This window comes from Sitophilus oryzae, unplaced genomic scaffold, assembly GCF_002938485.1.
Source record: "Sitophilus oryzae breed Bouriz unplaced genomic scaffold, Soryzae_2.0 scaffold_980_pilon_pilon, whole genome shotgun sequence".
Classification (NCBI taxonomy): Eukaryota; Metazoa; Arthropoda; class Insecta; order Coleoptera; family Curculionidae; genus Sitophilus; species Sitophilus oryzae.
Window position 1 is genome coordinate 100,835 of NW_022147617.1, and position 19,563 is coordinate 120,397.

Here is a 19,563-nt window from a genome sequence, read left to right on the forward strand (position 1 = left end):
AAAATGATTTTTTACTTAAATTTTGAAAACTACTGGATCTTTTCTGGATTTTCTTTCTTGTAAATTTAATCTACTGAAAACATAATTTTTATCAAAAAATTAAAAAAAGAATCCAAATTTTCAATTTTTTTTCCCGAAAAAAACCTCATAATCGTGTTTCTGTGTAGTTTTTTTTTCGATTCAATTTTTAGTTAAAAAACGATAATATTTTGATAACACAGGTTTTTTGTCATGTTATTCAGATGTGTTTGCCAGATTAAATTTACAAAAAAAGAAAATTCAAAAAAAAAACACTTGTTCTCGAAACTTAAGCAAAAAATACAGAAGTAAGTCTAGAAATAAGAGCAAGTATTTTGAAAGGTGCTATATAAAAAAAGTTCTTTTATTTTGAAAATTTCCAAAAAAATGATTTTTTGCTCAAATTTTGAGAACTCCTGGATCTTTTCTGGATTTTCTCTCTTGTAAATATAATCTACTCTACTACCTATGTTGCCATATTATCAAGAAACTATGTTTTTTAACTAAAAACTAAAAAAAAATTCCAAATTTTTTTTCAAAAAAACTTCATAGCCGTGTTTCTGGGGTTGAACTATACTACCAGTTAAAATACTTGCACTTATTTCTGGGACACCTTGTATATATTATATATTTTTTTTAATTTTCAAAGAAAATAATTCGGTTATTTTGGACTTGAACGAAAAACGGCAAAGAGAAAATATGTTTCTTTATCGAGATCTACCAGCACTAAAAATATTTGCACTTATTTATGTCCCAAGGCATGTCTTGAACTTAAATTTTGATAAACTATTAAATCTAGATTAAATAGAGAGGGCACGTGAAATATATTTTTAAATCAGTTACAATGTTTTATCTAATGCTCTTCTAATACATAGGGTGTACTGTTTAAAAAAAATATACTTAGTTTATATTATCTTGATTAAGGAACCTATATTTTTTTGAATAAAATTATAGCCCGAAAAAAAACCGTTAAAGCCTTTTAAAAGTAAGACAAAAATAAAACTCTAACACATTGTACGTTTATGAATATTACATTATATCCCTACTAGACCTTATTTGCGTAATCTGACCATTCTTAACCTCAATACTCGGTACAAACTTCTCAGAATTACTCCTTTTCATCGGCTCCTGTTGGCGCTGGTTCCCAGCAACCATACCACCTTTTTCCTCGGCAGCAACTTTCAGAGGCTGCAACGGAGCACCGAAGTAAGCCCCTAACTGAGCCTTAATTTTGACCTGCTGTTCAGGTGAAAAATTCTCCAAGCCCGTTATAATAGCCGGTGCCGCTCCTGTACCTCCCGACATCAAGTACTGCTGAGCCGCCTGCTGAGCCAACTGAGAGATTTGGTCGAGTTCCAAGGGTTTCTGGTAGTCGGGCTTGTGATTGGCAGGGATAGGTTGTTCTTCGAGATGGTTTTGTAAAGGTTGGTACCGAATAGATCTTCCTTCTGAGGCCGCTTGATGTAGATGAGGAACTAGGTGATTTTGGTGCTCCTGGTCGGATATCAATGCTTCGGGAGTAGGGAGGGATTCGTGTTGGAAATGAGTGGGATTGGAGTGCATTGGAGCTGCTTGAGGTGGGTTTTCGTTGGGGGATGTTGGGGGGTGATATTGAATATCTTGCTGTGAATGATACTGGGCGTATTGCGGAACTTGCTGTTGCTGTACGTGAGTTATAATATTGGGTTGAATTTGTGGATAATGTCCGTGTGGTAAATATTGAAACCTGGAATACAAATACAAATCTCAGTACCAAAGAATTAAAAGTAACTTTACAAAAAAAAAATATTGATATATTATAGTATTTCGCCACTGCAAGAAAATCTACAAAATAAAAGTTATTTTTTGTAAATACTGTTGCGTTAATCCAAATGGAAACTACTTGTCAGCAGTTAGGTTTACAAATTTGCCTAACGAACTAATAAAGGCTTAGCGTCTCGGAAAATTTATCTCTTTCCGTCGTCGGAAGCAAAAAAATATAAAGAATAAAGAAAAAAACTATTTTAAATATTTAAATTCAACTGTTCGAGAACACTTTAGTTTTTTTTAAACAGATACGTCTACAAAAACCGTTGACGTTCTGTTAAAATGACATTATATCCAAGTTAAACTTCAAAATTAACAATTACTACCTGATAACAATTACTTAATAAGGTAAAACCAAAAAGTCCCGAACTTTCTGTTTAATTATTTTTAATTTTTACGTATGTTATGTTTATTATGTTACGTTCTTTAAAATCAAAGAAGCGATTGCCATACATTACTAACATCTACAGATGCATGAGCGATAGGTACATTTATTTTGATTGAGATAAATCCGCCACATAGGTATAGACATTTTTTATATTATAGTATTTTTAATTAAAAAAACTTGTAAAAATAAGATATTTTTACACAGTTTGACAAAAAAATGTAATTTTACAAAACAGTTAATCAATATTAAATGATTCTAACAAAACGATATTATTTTCACAATGAGTTTTGGGCGTTTAAAAATGAAATTTAAATAAGAAATAAAATCTTATAGTAAAATTGCATGTATCTAGACATATTCACAAAACTGGACGATACTGATTAGGTAGAATTTTTATTAATAGTTGCGAGATGGCCTTTCGGGAATAGCAGATATGTGCTTGCGGATTAAGCAAACGGATTCAAAAATGAATAAAGAAGGAAGAGTCAGTATTTTGAATTTTTTAAAGAAATTCTGAGAGTAAGTTCTACTGTTCAGTTCCAATAAATATCGAACTGCTCTCTTTTGAAGTTTGAAAATACGATCAAATTTTGTTGCGCAGCAAGTACCCCAGAGTGGAAGGGCATAACGAAGATGTGACTCGAAAAGGGCATAATAGGCTATTCTAGAGGTTGATAAGTTAAGTTCCTTATAGAAACTGATCTTAGCGCAAAACAGGCAGCGCTTAGTTTCTTTGATAAAGCTTCGATGTGCAAGTCGCATTTTAACGAGTTGTCTACAACAAGTCCTAGGAATTTAACAGAGTCCACGACGTCAATAGAGGTGTTATTAAGTACGAACCCTAACAACTATATGTTGGGACAAGGTCATATTTTGGAATTATTGCCCTGGTTTTTCACAATGACTGAAAAATATATGTTTAATTTTTTAAATATCCTAAACAACTTGACAATATTTTTATGAATTTTTAAATCAATCCATATTTACAGTAGCGGATTTTGTTCATAAAAAGACAAATTTGCTGACAACTAAATGTTGGGACAAGTATTTTTAAATAATTCATAGGCGGCTTTGCTATAAACGTCACAAATGTTGCAAACTGTTTATTTCAGCATTGACAGCTTGTAAGTGAGTCGATACATTGAGTAGTGACATATTTACTGTAAGTAATTTTAATTTTTTTAATTTTCAATTTTGTTAATTTAATTCAAAGTAATGGTCCGTGGAAAAGCTACAAATCAAAAACTACGCGAAATTATCATTCGTCAATAAATTACGGGAAAAACAATTCAAAAAATTTCAGATGATTTAAGTATTCCAAAGCCCATGGTCTTTAATATAATAAAAAAATACGGCGAATCTCTGCCAATGTAGACGTTAGAGGTAAAAGTTCGGGAAGGCCAAAATTTGTATCTCAGAGAGATTTACGAAATTTAGTAAAAATTTGCAAGTCTGCGATAAGAAGTACTCTTCGCGAAGTAACAGTTAAATGGAATACTGTAACTGGTTTAAATATATCAAGAGAATGTTGCCGAAAATATATCCATAAATGCGGTATGGTGTTTTACAAGGTAAACTTTATTTTGTGTGGATAATCAATTACCTGAAGATTATTGATACAAATTCTTATTTAGGCCAGAGAAAAACCGCCACTGACAGAAATTCAAAAGAAAAATCGCTACAATTGGGCAAAATCTAAATTATCGTGGACACAAAATGATTGGAATAAGGTCATATTTAGCGATGAGTCTAAATTTGATGTTTGCGTTGGAGATCATCGAAAACAAATAATACGAAATAAAGCAGAAGCTTTTCATAAAGATTGCTTAAAGAGGGTTGTTAAATTTCCTAAGGGGATTACGGTTTGGGGTTGCATGTCAGCAAGAGGTTTGGGCAAATTAAATTTTATAGATGGCACTGTTAACGCCCAAAAATATCAACATATACTTGAGACCTCACTTTTGCCTAGTGCTCGAGAATTGTTTCCAAACGAAGACTATATTTTCCAACAAGATGGAGCATCGTACCATTCAGCAAAATCAACTAAAAATTGGTTCTGTAATAATAATAAAAAGTTCTATCCCATCCTGCAAGTAGTCCCGACCTCAATGTTATAGAAACTGTGTGACATAAAATGAAGCAATATTTAAGAAACCACCCTCAACGGACAATTTTTGATTTCCGCACAAAACTGCAGGAAATTTGGGATAATTTTTCTTCTCAAATGTGCCAATCTTTGGTAAATACAATGCCATTAAGAGTTCAGGCAGTTGTTAAGGCGAAAGGTGATGTAACTCCGTATTAAACAAATTTCTTGTTGTGCTGTCCCAATATATAGTTGTCAGCAAATTTGGCTTGATTTTGTCAAAATAAGCTATTATCAAAAGTGATTTGTTTGCAAAGTTATAAAAATATAGTAGAATTGTCTAGATCATATTGTAATGTTTGAATTTAGAATAATAAACAAAATAAATTGAGTCGTTTTAACAAATTACTATTTTTATTGCAAAAGAAGACCTTGTCCCAACATATAGTTGTTAGGGCTCGTACCATAGATAAATGAAACAAGTTTAGATTGGAAAGTGCCCATAAGGACAATGTAAGCACTATTTGGCGCTATTCTTGCAACAGTCGCGACCCAGAACTTTTGAAAATTTCGGAGCGGTTCGGATTTTTCCGGAATTATATCGCCAAATATTGTTTATTCAAATTTATTATTATTTTCGTTTAATTTTATAAATAAAATACAGTGTGTTGCATACAAGAAACTTTATTTTATATAAGGACGCATGTATGAAATACCTATGAAACATTGCAAAGTGACGTTATGCCACGATCCACGATGGTTTTTGCAGTTCACAGTTCACAGCACAGCTTTTTAAGTTTTTAATGCCACTTTTTCACAATTAGCACCGGTTGGAGTAAATAAAACTTGAATTAAACTCACAAGATAGCAATAATTACTTTGAAAATGGACGCTATAAACACTTTTCGGAATTTCTTTAATGAGAGCGGTTTAGATTTTGAAAGATTATTATGATTTTTGAAGATTCTGACAGGGGGGTGACAGTGAAATAGGAAAATTGGAAACAGTCATTAGTGTCAATCCTGTCATCTCCTGACGACAAGTATGGCCGCCTAGACAAGGACAGCAATGTTTCTCTCTAACTATTGTCTAACTTCACAGTTTAGAATTGACAGATTTCAGAGACAACTTCAGATTTGTTCTAGAACAAATTTCGACGCCATTTTAATTCTTTCCGGTTAGTTTTGTTTTGTAAATTCAATTTGATATTTCGGCAGAAATTTATATTTATAAAGGTAGTAAAGCATATAAAATATATTATTACATGAACAATCCTGGAGAAAAAGACGTTTCTGCAGTACTAGGTATGTCCCATGTATATTAAAAATAGGTAGTAAATAAACACTATTTCTGTATTTTTTAGATGCAAGAAAATTTTGTTATGTTTATGATCGGCGATTTTTTTGAAAATGGAAACAATTTACAGCAAGGTAAGATCATTTTTAACTATAGCCAACATTAGTTATCTCCAGTATGTGCGATTTATTGTAAATAATGCAGTAAATCTGACTGATACAATCTGATTGTTGTCCGACTAAAAGTCTCTTTTTGCTTCTTTTTGATTTACAAACCAGGTCTCTTTGGGAATAATGGACGCTTTTTTTAAACAGTATATTTATATTTTATACCTTGATATTTTTACATTGTTAATTTTAGTATAAAAAAATTTGTTTTTCTGTTTTCAGATTTTTGTATAAGGCTCCCGTTTTCATGTCTGCCCCCGTTTTCTATCCTTGATGTCTGTGAATACGCGTATTTATTTACAAATTACTGTAAGTCATGCTTATACCTTACTAATTTACGTTAAAATTGCATATAATTAAGTAATTGCTGTAGAAATCATTCAATTCTTTATTTTTTATATTTATTTAGTCCCGTTGTCTCATATTTCAAATAAATATGTTTGAATAAAATTTTGTTTTGTTTTATTTATGATAAGAAAGAGTACAAAATACATTTACACTGAAAGAGGGCCCGCCATTGAATAACCGGAAACGGAAATAAAAATGAAGCCATCATGTCAACCTGTCAATTGGAAAATTAGTTCTCCAGACGACAACGAAGGCTTTCGGTGGCGTATCGTGTTTCCACGATTTAACACAGAGTTGACACTTCTTTCTAGTTAATTATTTTATGGATTCTGACATTGACAAGAGCTGTTTTTGTTTGCCGTTGTTCTTAGCGACCGCTGTAGCAGCGCCAGATCGCATATAACGGTCGCGACCCAAAATAATTTCGCGACCTAAAATTTTGACGGGCTTTCCAATCTAAACTTGTTGCATTTATCTATGGGCTCGTACAAAACACACGTCAATGTCATCGACAGAATCAAATCCCTCCTGTGACAATGGGCAGGATACCTAGAAAGAAGGACGGACAACAGATGCATCACAAAAATTACAACATTGTACCCACGAGGAATTAAGAGGCCTAGAGGAAGACCAAACCTGAGATGGGACCATGATATTAGCAGGAATAACTTAGGTCTCTATAGCCAACAATAGACAACAACGACAAAGAGAGTATCAAAATATGTGAGGGAGGCTACACTATAATTGGAAATGTTTGAATAAATAAATAAGGAACCCTAAAAATGCCTTTTTATCAAAAACATTTCATGATAAACACTACATTAAGTAAGACTTACGTAACTTACTGCTTTTTTCCTTAATGACTACTTTCATTGTAAAGAAGAAAAAGAATAAATCATTTTTAATCTCCAACCTGAACAATGAAGTTTTTCAAGCTTTGTTGATTCGAATAATTACGAATTTTGATGGAAATGATTTAGAGTGCACAGTAAAAGTCACCGTGAAGTAAAAGTAAAGTGGTACCAATGGCCTGCAGCGTGCGTTATAAGGAGAGTACGTTGGATTCGGTGCTTTTAAAACTAATGCGGAACAAATTATATTGGAGAGAGATCATAATTCGTGCGTTCGAAACGCATACTATAAATTTTAAATCAGATTTATGAAATAATTTCACTTTCCTTTGACATATATTATTAGATTTATTGATGTTTATCACTTTTTAACGCTTTACAGTTACTAAATTATATACTTTCTACAAATAGTAGTTACTTTTTTGAAGATTTGTACAGGGTGAGTTTCCTACGATGTTCTCCATGGGTATCTAACGGAAACTACTGAAGATAGAGAGTCGGTTAAATTTGCAGAGTCGGTTAAATTTAAATGGGGAAAGAATTGCAGATTTGTGGGGTTATAAATATGCGCCTTTCAGATTTTTGAAAAAGTTCATGGCTTCCTAGATATTTCGAAAAAAAAACAAATTTCGGCAATTTCAAAAATCGTCCCTAATTCCATTATAATCTATTTTAGACAAAAAGTTTTCAGATAAAAGTTGTAGATAATCACATCCTTAATGACATTGTGTTTTTTCTAAAGCCTCTCTTTTTGACATATGACACAAACATATGTTTTTTTTTAAATGGAAAACATAGTTGACCATGACTTCATAAGAGTTATAGCATAATGAGTTATAGCACAGAATATCTAGCTACGCAACAAAAGCCTCGTTACACGTATAAAATCGTAGGTATCAAAAGGAGGCAGGCTTTTAAAGCTTATATATACTTGGTATAGTAAGTACTCGTATCTTCGGTGACATTGTAATATGATATGATGGTACTATGATGCATATAAAGTGGTACCTTAACATAGTACCATATTACGATACCACTTCCTGACGTTCGATTGGGCTCATATTTGATTATACTTGCGTATTTTTGATGAAATTGCAATATTATGGTACCATGAAGTACATCAAGAGGTAACAAGAGGTATCAAGAGGTATAATGTAATACCATATTACGATACCATTTCCTGGCGTTCGATTGGTCTTAAACTTTGTATACTACGTGTGTTGGTGACATTGTAATATGATGGTACTTTAATGGATATAAAGTGGTACCTTCTATAGTACCATATTATGATACCACTTCCTGACGTTCGATTAGGCTCATATTTGATTATACTTACGTATTTTTGATGGCATTGCAATATTATGGTACCATGAAGTACATCAAGAGGTACCATAATGTTGTACCATATTACGATACCATTCCCTGGCTTTCGATTGGGCTTAAACTTTGAATGCTACGTATATTCGGTGACACTGTAATATGATGGTACTAGAATGCATATAAAGTGGTATCTTCTATAGTACCATATTATGATACCACTTCCTGACGTTCGATTGGGCTCATATTTGATTATGCGCATGCGTATTTTTGACGACATTGCAATATTATGGTACCATGAGGCATATCAAGAGGTACCATAATGTAGTACCATATTACGATACCATTTCCTGGCGTTCGATTGGGCTTAAACTTGGTATACTCCGTATCTTCGATGACACTGTAATATGATGGTACTATGATGCATATAAAGAGATACCCAGCTATAGTACCATATTACGATACCATTTCCTGGCGTTCGATTGTGCTTAAATTTGGTATACTACGGATCTTCGGTGACATTGCAATATTATGAAGCATATCGAGTGGTACCATAATATAGTACAATATTATGATATCATTTCCTGGAGTTCGATTGGGCCAAAATTTGGTAACTTGCGTTTCTTTAAAAATATTTGTTTAATTAATAATTTAAATTTATTTTACGAATTTTAATTTATTGTACGATGTCTTGACAGCAACTTTTATGCCGAACTAATATATTATTAATTGTACCTGTGTCACTTTTTAAAATCTACCTAGGTCTATATAAATAACGTGGCAAACAGAAGAAATTTGTTATTATAGTAGTTTTTTAGTCAATTAACATTTTTTATACTGCATTTTAATAAATTATTTCTATTATTATTAAACGTATATTTCATTACTAACGTTTCAGCATTAATAAATACCACTATCAATCGCCCTGTATATTATTAATTTTAAAGGTAATTAAAGTTATTTTGTTAGTTAACATAATAAAGTAGTGTACATACATTAAAAATGTATTTTGTGAGCATATGTTTTCTAATAATATACTTAACTTAAAACTATTTTAAAAGCCAAACGAATAATTAATATAAGTGTATCTGACAAGAAACGAAGAATGGAAACAAATTATTATATACCAGAAAAAGAATGGGATGCCAATTAAAGTCTTTTTGAATCTGGCAACTGTGCATATTTACCCGAGCTTCAAGGCCATCGACGTGCCGTCGATCCATCGTCGATCCAAAACCGAAAATTGAAAATTTCCAATTATATTCTGATTATGATATTGTCGCGCCATCTAGTATTTTATTTGTTCAATTTTAGCTCTTTCATTTCGAGTATTTTTCTCTTGCATAGCTAGTTATTCTGTGGTTATAGCCAGTTCTTATCTTTCTTGACTAATTTCACTGAGTTGGTATGGTATTCTTATTCTGTTGTGATTTATAACTTATAAAAACACAGAATATTTTATTAAACGGTACTTTACAATAATTTACATTACACAAACTAAAACTTAAAAAAAAATAATATCACTACATACACTTTAAATGTTTACGTGTTTTAAAATATATTTTTCTTATAATATTTATGTTCAAATATCAATAATAGAGAGTCACAAATCCAAGGAAATTAAAATATTTTGTTTTGTGTGAAATAATTGATGAATATCGATATACGGGGTGTCATAAGTGCAACTATTTTAACTGGTAGTATATTTCGGCCTCAGAAATACACCTATGAGTTTTTTTGCGAAAAAAAAATTGAAAATTTGGAGTCTTTTGAAGAAATTTTTGGATTTTTTTTTGTTTTAAGTTAAAAAACATAATGTCTTGATAATCTGGCAACATAGTAGATTAAATTTACATTAAAAAAAAGTCCATTCAGAATTTATTACGAGTAGAAAAAATACTGTGCTGGGTTGGCGGTGGTTTCTATGTAATTTGACAAATAAATAAAGCTGTCTCTTTAGTTGGCAGGTTCGAGCACAAAACATCCCCCTTTAGAACTTTTTCTTTAATGGCCATAAGTGGGAGTAAAAGACCAACCGCCCGAACAAACACTAGAGGCGCCACCGGTCATCAAATGGTGTAAAAATTTAATCATCTAATTTTGACACAAGGGGTCGCGCTTAACTTTTTTAATTTTTATTTTAATTTTAATTCAATATTCATTGTTTTCAAACTATATTATTATACTTTCTTGTATTTTGTGAATGTATAAATGTTTTCTTAGTATAAAGTTGCATTATATTAATTTAAATTATATTTACATATTTAAAATTTAAATATTATGACATATATGTCAGTTGCCGTCTAAAATGTCATCTTGATAACAAAAAGTTAGTTAATGTCAGAAATAGTTAAAATCCTGTTAAAATATTAAAATTTACAAGTTATAATTAGATATTCTATATTATTTCAAAAACAAAAACATAATGGTACAGCGTTATGATGATATACAGGTCCAAAACAAAAAGTGCCGTTATATTTTTCAGTTTTCGTTGTCAGCCGCGGAAGTTTCAGTGATTTTAGTGTTTATATTTTATATTTTACTTTTTTCATACCTACGACAAATATACATATATTAAAATTTTGTAATTCGTTTTATTTAAAAAATGTTAGAAAACAAGCTTCTAATCCTGTAATTGACATAATTGTTATGTAATATATTCCATTTAAATGTAATATATTACTTTACAATTAAAAAAATGTAAATTTAAAAATATATACAGGCAATAATTGAAATTTTTAGCGTGCGAACAAACACGAGATGCGCTTTATTATTTACTTTCATTTCTTAACATGACAGACGAAGTTCTAAAGGGGGATGTTTTGCGGTTTCGAGTCAATATTTTTTAATTCTCTTTCGTGTCGATTGCCGATTGAATTGGAGCCAAAAATGGCTCAAAGCGAAATAAATAAATTACCAACAGATATTCAGGCTGAGGCGACAAACGCCATATCCAAACTACTTCCATTTAAATCCGGAATAACTTATGATAAGGAATACAAAAATTTTTAAAAATGGAAGCAATTAAAAAACGTGCGAGAAGTAATAAAGCTTTTAACCTATCCTCGCTGTTAAAGTATCATTTAATCTACACTTGGGGTTACAGTACTATTTTATCTACTCTTTTTGATAGATATAAGGCAATTTTAACAGTTGCCATGGACAAAAAGTCTTTAAGTTGACTATTTATAGGACTTACCGTGCAGGGTTGTTTCCTTGAAACAGGTTAACCAGTGCCTGAGCTACGTTGCGTTGCTGTAACAAACTCGCTGGAATATATGCAGGCTGAGCAATTATTACCATAGCTATGGGGGTGGCATGGTGTTGAGATTGACCAATAGATTTTTTAATTGCCTAAAAAAATCATAAAACTAATAAAAATTTTATTCAAACAAACCAAACTATACATGTCATACGCCACAAATTATTTAAATTATTCAAAAACAAAACTAATGACCAATCTTGTTATTTGGTACTCGAAATGTCTCGATGGACGGTGCAAATATACAACAAGTATATTCATATGAATATCTGGGGCACGAAATAACAATTGGTCGCGATAACTAGACACACAAGATGCAAAGAAGAATAGGACTAACATGGGCAGCATTCGCCAAATTAAAATACTAATATATGTATTAAAATTCGATCTATTCGTGCTTAAAGAGGAAGGTGTTCCATCAGTGCGTTATGCTATAGAAAAAATCCGTGTAGTCCAACGAACTATGGAAAGAGCAATGTTTGGTATATCCGGGTATATATCTGTAATGCCAGGTCCAGACTAAGCAGACAAAACAACAAGACAAAAAGAAAAAAACATGAATTTTTTCGAAAAAATTGCGACAATACATACCTATAATATCCAATACATATCTGCGACATTTTTGGCTCATTTTTGTTTTGTTTCAAAATTCGGAGTCTTTTCAATGTCCCGTCTCGAGTCGGTAAAGATCAAAGTGTCCATGTTTTGTTCGTATATTTTACGACAAGTTGTCGGCGCAGTGTGGATGGCATGTGCTGCCAACAGTAGGAGACCAGTGAAATGACACATGGTTAATAAAACTCATTCGCAATAACTAAACTTTTGACTTTGTTGTACTTTTGTGCCTGCGGTGTGGACAATTTATCTCAAGTTTGTCTTGTCAGAATTCCCAATTTTTTGTCGCAAGTTTGTCTTGTTTTTGTCTCAAAATCGTGTTTACTTCTTGTCGCCTTGGTCTGGACCCGGCATAAGAGACAAGATACCAAAATAGGGTTATAAAACAGCGTACACGAATACCAGATGAAAAATATATGTTTTATTATAAGATTTTACCTCAATATGTTGTTGATACGGTGCCGATTGTTGCAGATATTGCGTTTTAGGCTGATATTGTTGTTGGTTTATGGCTTGCTGTGGCTGAAAACGCGCACCAAACTGTGCAAATTGCTGGTAGTTGAAATGTTCGGGTTTGGTTGCTAAATTGATGGCGTTTCCAGAGGTCAGTTGAGGTTTCGGTTGCTCATCTTTGGTTCCAGCCTCAGTTGATACCAACCCGATACATAGTGGCAATATAATCTAGACAAAGATATATAAAAACTCGTGAATAGTAATAGGCATAAACTATATTATATTAAATGGGATACCCTATAATAGTACGGGAGGTGGCGACACTTTTCATTATCCCATTTCATAAAACTCGATTTATCTTTTATTTTGTAATATTAATACCGCTGATCAAGAAAATGAACTCTAAATGTTTAAGATAATAAAAGATGAAACTTTCTCAACGTTTTAATAACATTTAAATAAGTCATGAAACGCATTCCTGTTGTAACTCCACTTTGCACGGAGGTAATATGGAGCTATCAAAATTTGTCGACTGTATTTGAAGCTGTTGTTGGGTGTCGCTGAATTTATAGGCTTTCATGAACGTAACTAACCGTACTTCATTCACGTCGTTCATTGTTTCAAAACCATACAGTTCACAAACAAATTTCTCCAGATTATCAAAAATTTCACTTACTATCGATATCTGGATACTTATGCATGATGGCAAATATATTAATCAACTGTGGAGAGTTTTGAAGAATAGTAAATGGCCGCTTCTTGCCTTTCTTGAAATACGCATCCTGTATTGAAGTCGCATCCTGTGAATGCGTGAAATGCTGGAAGTGCGCGACTTAATTCTGGTCCCAATAGTTCATACAGTTTGCTGACATTTATATATCTTTCATTGTTCCCAACACCTACTTTTAACCAGATTTTTACATATTCATTGACGCGCGCATACCTGTATATATAATCACTCAATATACTGTACGTCTGTCCGTTCTATAGCTACGGGGTATCCGTGAGAGGGGAAACGATATTCTCTCCATGTTTTTCGTATATAGACGACGCGTCCCATCAATAAAAATTCGACAAATTTGCAAGTGGCCAATAAAATCAGTGGGCGGAGCGATTTGCGGTGACGTACTCGTCAAGTCGACGTATAAAATATATTGTTGTTTATTTAAACGTTTTTTGTCCGCATTCCTTTTATAGACACAGATCCAGCAGACGAACTGTATAACGCATTGAGACCCACATTGAGAACCCTTAGATTTAGAATTTGGAAGTCTAGAATATATAAAGATGTATAAAGGTAATATAGGAATATATAAAGGTGGTCCCATCAAATGACTGGCAGTATATGTTTTTTAGTTATCGTAATTATTAACGAAATGCTAAAAAAAATTTCAACTTTTATAATTTATATCAATGGATAATTTTTTTTCACATAAATAAAATTATGGCAGGAGTGTATAGGTCTACCGAAAAAGTGGCAGGATGTCGTTTTTTGTCGCATTTAAATGTTATTAAAAAATTGATAAAGTTTCTACTTTTATTATTTTTAACAATGAAACTTTTTTTTTAACATAATTAACATATCGCAGTAAATCAGTGTCCAGCTGGTACCCCTGCAGGAATCGATTTTAGGTTTCAATAGCTTTGAAATGATACAAAAAAAGTAAAACTAATCGTTATGAAATCTTACATAATTTAGTGTCGCCACCTCCCGTACTATAATGATAATGAACTTTAATCTTTTAGTTGTATTATCCTGTACAGGTTAATAATAATGTAGTAATAATAAATCCTTTATTTGCTCAATTACATAAAATGTTTATCATTGTTGGTTGTAGGTTGACCCGGTGTTACGTAAAAGCTCCATATCAAGTTTTATATTTTAGATTTCCACTCGAATAATTTTGGGAATGTATGCAGGACGTTGTATCGCACATACTAAAAATAACTTTTTAAAGAATACAGTGTCATTCAAGCGAGAATTCAAGTACCATAAAGGTATTTAAATGGAATGTAATGCATTTTTATTGCTCAATGGAAATTTGTTATAAAATTCCTCATTCCAATGTAATAATAATCCATAACATACTCTACACCTAGTATTTTTTTTAATACTATCTTTTTTGATTAAATTTTGAACATTGTTAAAGATCTTTCGAAATTAAAAAGCCGCTAAAATCTTAATAATGATTTTGACTCATTGTATTTTTGTTATTACTTATTACCCAACAAAATCTATCTTTAGCATTGTATATACAGGGTGAGACAAAACCAGATATGTTGTTTACTCCTCTATTTAGACTAGATCAATACCAACTTAATAAAAGGAACCATATTTCAAAGATCGCTTGATATGGTTTATGACTCTATAACATTTTTGGTATCATAATGATATGGAACAAATACACTTGACTCACCCTGTATATCTATGAAAATATTTCTAAAAATGCGCTACCAACAGCAACATATTCTATAAAAAAGTTTCAAGTTTAAATCCTAAATAGGAAAAATGATTTTACGAGATTTTGCGGAACTCTGATGGGCCACCCTATACAGGGCGTCGCCTCTCATACGACGCCCAGACTCCAAGGAGAATTTTTTGTTAATTGAATGCATTTTATAAAAAAAATATATAAAGTGCTACAGGGTGTCCCCCCAAAAAGAATTACGCATCAAAGTTGTGTTTTTTTGCAATGAAACACCTTATATATTAATTGATTTAAGGATTCCTGGAAAAAATAAAGGTGATTTTCATTAAAGAAGCATAATATGACTAAAATGTAATGTATTATGACATATTTCACATTTTCTGAAAATCAAGAATAAATTTTAAATTTAGATAACAGCTACATAAATTGTAATTTACCCTGTATAGACTGATATTTAGTTAAAATAACCATTCTATCATAAATTAATTAAAATTTGACCCGAAAAGTTATACAGGGTGAGACAAAATTAATATTGAACATTTTTAAAAGCTATTTACTATTTTATTTTAAATGGGAACACCTAGTATATTATTCCGATATTCAATGGACAATTCATGGATAATTTATATCTCTTCAAAATACTAGTAAGATTTCCTACCCCTCTGACAAAAATTTTCACAACTAAATCATAAAGAGAAATCTTTGTTTGCCACCTTCAAAGTAGATATTTTGAAGAAAAATAAGTTCCCCATTGAATATCGGAATGATATACTGGGTGTTCCGTTTAAAATAAAAGAATAACTTGCTATTAAAACTGATCGACGCGACGTTCAATACTAATTTTGTCTCAATCTGTTTAACTTTCTTGAGTCAAGTTTTAATTTAAAGTACAATAGTTATTTTAACTACATTTTAGGCTATATCGGATAAATTCCAATTTAGGTAGCTTTTATTGAAATTTAAAATCTGATCATCACTTTTAAAAAATGTTAAGTATGTCATTTTAGTCATATATTTCTCTAATCTTTATTTTTCTCCTAGAAGCTGTAAATTAATTAATATACAGGGTAGTCCGAACCGTATTCCGAAAACTTCGGCAGCATATTTCACTGATAAAAATAAGTAAAAAAGTTCATATAAATGTATGTCCTAAAATGCTTAGTTTCGGAGATACAGGGTGTAAAAGTTTCATTTTTATTTCGATTTTTTCCAAATAATTTCTTAAGTAACGTCAATATTTGGATGAAAATTGGTGTCTGGGAGTTTTTTGGCATGAGAAATTTGATTTTAATGTCAAAATGACTCGTATTTGTAGCGAGGGCCACCTACATGTGTTTTAACTGTTTTGAAGAGTAATGACTTTTTGTCCGTACCTGTATTAAACTACTCAGTGAGAAAATATACATTTCCGTGATTTTCTACGTAAAAAATGTCTCTTAGTAAAAATCGCTACGAGTAACCGTTCCAAAGATATTTACAATGGAAATAGTCAATACATGTCATTATTGACTAAAAATAAACATGTTGAGTAGATAGTTATTTGACTGAAATGAGAAATTTGGGAACTTTTTATTTTTTTAAACTAATCATAAATTTTTCTTCGAAAAAATGATCATAAAACAGTTTCTGTTGAACTTTTGTCGCAAAAACATTGCAAATTTATGATTTTAGTCTAATAACTAATTAGTCAACATGTTTAATTTATGTCAATGATGACAGGTATTGGTAATTTCGATTCCAAATATTTCGAGAACCATTACTCGTAGCTATTTTTACCAAGAGACCTTTTTTACGTAAAAAACATCGTAAATGTATATTTTTTAACTTGCTAGTTTTATACAGGTACGGACGAAAAGTTATTAATCTTCCAACCAGTTAAAAAATACGTAGGTGGCGCCCTCTACAAGTAGGAGCCATATTGACATCGAAATCAAATTTCTCATGTCAAAAAACTCCCAGACACCAATTTTCATCCAAAAATTGACTTTACTTCAGAAATTACTTGGAAAAAATCGAATTAATAATGAAACTTCTACACCCTGTATCTCCGAAACTAAGCATTTTAGGACATACATTTATACGAACTTTTTTACTTATTTTTATCTGCAGAATATGCTGCCGAAGTTTGCGGAATACAGTTCGGACCACCCTGTAAAGTGTGATACATTACAGAAACACAACTTTGATGTGTAGCTTTTTTAGGAGACCCTGTAGAACTCTATATCTGTACTCCAGAAGCAAACTATATTAAGTCACAAAACATAGTTTTGAGAAGAACGGTTCTTTTTTGAAATTGTTTCCCAATTACTCGGTTATTTTTAAACCTACATGATTGTAGTATTTGGTATATGAACAACTTGTTTTAGAGAACTTAAATGAAATGTAAAACAGTTTATTTTTGTTTAAATAAATTATATCAACATTTTTTTGAGCGGCTCAATATAATTTGTATGATAGAAAAAAAACATAACTTATATTAAGTCCCTATTTGTGCCAGAATGAATAAAGCAAAACCAGTTTAAGTCCAAATAAAAGTATATTACTTATATAATAAGATAACATTTAACAGGAAATTGTAAAACATATATGTACGTTACAATTTGGAACCAATTTTCGTAACAGTGGACCCTTGCACATGAGATACTAAACTAACCAAAGATGTTTGAGCCAAACTGCGTTTACGTAACTTATATAAGCTTATTTATTTGGCCCAGCGTATACAGGGTGAGTCTTAAATAAGTGCAAATATTTTCGGGGCTGGTAGATCTCGATAAAAGAAACATATTTTCTCTTTACCATTTTTCAGATAAGTCCAAAATAACCGAGTTATTTAAGTTTGAAAATTTAAGAAAAAAATGATTTTTATTTGAAAAAGTTTTGAGAACCACCGGATTTTTTATGGAATTTGCATCCCTTTTAGTGCCGTAACCATGGAGTAAAGCCGTAACTATGGTAATATCAGAGATTAAGAAATTATACCGGGGGAAAATTTGCGATGAACAGGCAGTTCTAAAAAGCTTTCGAAAAATATATGGGAAATTTAAAAGAAAATGCACGAAATTTAAAAGAAAATACACTCATAGACGTGTTTCTGGGTTCGAAATATACCACCCCTGAAAATATTTGCACTTATTTAAGACTCACCCTGTATATCTCGGATATTCCAATTTTGGACTTAAAATAGTTTGCTTCTAGAGTACAGATATATTTTTAAAAAATGCTTCAAATCAACCTACAGACACTCACAAAATTTCATTGCAATACAAACTATCGTTCTCCTTGGAGCCTCCGCGTCGTACTGGATGCGCCACCCTGTATACACATAACCGTTTTCCTATGTAAACACTGTTAATTTCACTCAAATCACTTACACTCAGCTGTGCGATTCCTTTCATTTTCCGCGATGGTCGAACGCTGTTGCGATGTATCAAATCGCGATGACTTCGTAAATCAGAGTGCAGCAGAGCTGAAAGCCCCTCTCCTATTTATACCTTGATATACTTACATGGGTTTTTTTTCGATAGAAAGGTCTCTTTTGACGTTAAACTAACTCTTGTTACGCTTTATCTATATACGTGTACTTTCTTTGTTATAGATTGTACCATCGGAGTTCTTGTATTAATTAAACCGAACAGCGTGGGCTAAATGCACTGGAGAATGTTTTTGACAGGGGGAAATTGCTCTTGGTCTCCTAAAAACACGCTGAAGCTTTTGGTTGTAATTAAGACGCAATCCTTTTCTTATGGTTTAAAATTAAATCACTTTTATACAGGGTGTTGGGAGATTCCTCATATTTTTTCCCGTAACAAGGGGCAGTCCTCTGCCGGAAACACTGCGGCCTGTGAAGCCTCTTGTGTTTGTCCCCATTCTACAGGGTGATCCGAACTGTATTCCGGAAACTTCGGTAGCATATTCTGCAGATAAAAAGAAGTAAAAAACTTCTTATAAATATATGTCCTAAAATACTTAGTTTCGGAGATACAGGGTGTAGAATGTCATTTTTATTTCGATTTTTTCCAAATAATTTCTGAAGTAACGTCAATATTTGGATGAAAATTGGTGTTTGGTAGTTTTTTGACATGAGAAATTTGATTTTGATGCCAATATGATTCCTATTCGTAGAGGGCGCCACCTACATGTGTTTTAACTGTTTTGAAGAGTAATAACTTTTTGTCAGTTCCTGTATAGAACTACTGAGTGAAAAAAATTACATTTTCGTAATTTTCTAAGAAAAAAATGTCTCTTGGTAAAAGTCGTTACGAGCAACCATTCTCAAGATATTTAGAATGGAAATAGTCAATACATGTCATTATTGACAAAAAATAAACATGTTGAGTAGACAGTTATTTGACTGAAATAATAAATTTGTGAAATTTTTATTTTTTTAAATTAATCATAAAATTTTCTTCGAAAAAATGAAGATTGATAATGATTTGACACAAAAACATTTCAAATTTATGATTTCAGTCTATTAACTATTTAGTCAACATGTTTGGTTTATGTCAATGATGACAGGTATTGATAATT

The 19,563-nt window shown here is 31.8% G+C and overlaps 1 protein-coding gene across 1 annotated transcript; it reads right to left on the reverse strand.

Moving 5' to 3' along the window:
• Window positions 1-695: 695 nt before the first annotated feature.
• LOC115891326 (putative mediator of RNA polymerase II transcription subunit 12) lies at window positions 696-18,510 on the reverse strand. The gene is made up of 4 exons (XM_030911770.1): window positions 18,408-18,510; window positions 12,593-12,835; window positions 11,477-11,631; window positions 696-1,744 (listed from the first exon to the last, which is right to left on the reverse strand). The coding sequence occupies exons 1-4, from the start codon at window positions 18,429-18,431 to the stop codon at window positions 1,048-1,050; spliced, it is 1,119 nt and encodes a 372-aa protein (XP_030767630.1). The 5' UTR covers window positions 18,432-18,510; the 3' UTR covers window positions 696-1,047.
• Between the last annotated feature and the right edge of the window lie 1,053 nt (window positions 18,511-19,563).

What these genes read in the sequence shown, in the direction of transcription:
- LOC115891326 (XM_030911770.1), bottom strand. Translation starts at nt 18,431, where the DNA reads ATGAAAGGAATCGCACAGCTGAGT. An exon ending in CGTATCAACAACATATTGAG is followed by an intron (nt 11,632 to 12,592) that starts GTAAAATCTTAT and finishes TGATTTTTTTAG; the next exon opens with GCAATTAAAAAATCTATTGG. An exon ending in CAAGGAAACAACCCTGCACG is followed by an intron (nt 1,745 to 11,476) that starts GTAAGTCCTATA and finishes TTTGTATTCCAG; the next exon opens with GTTTCAATATTTACCACACG.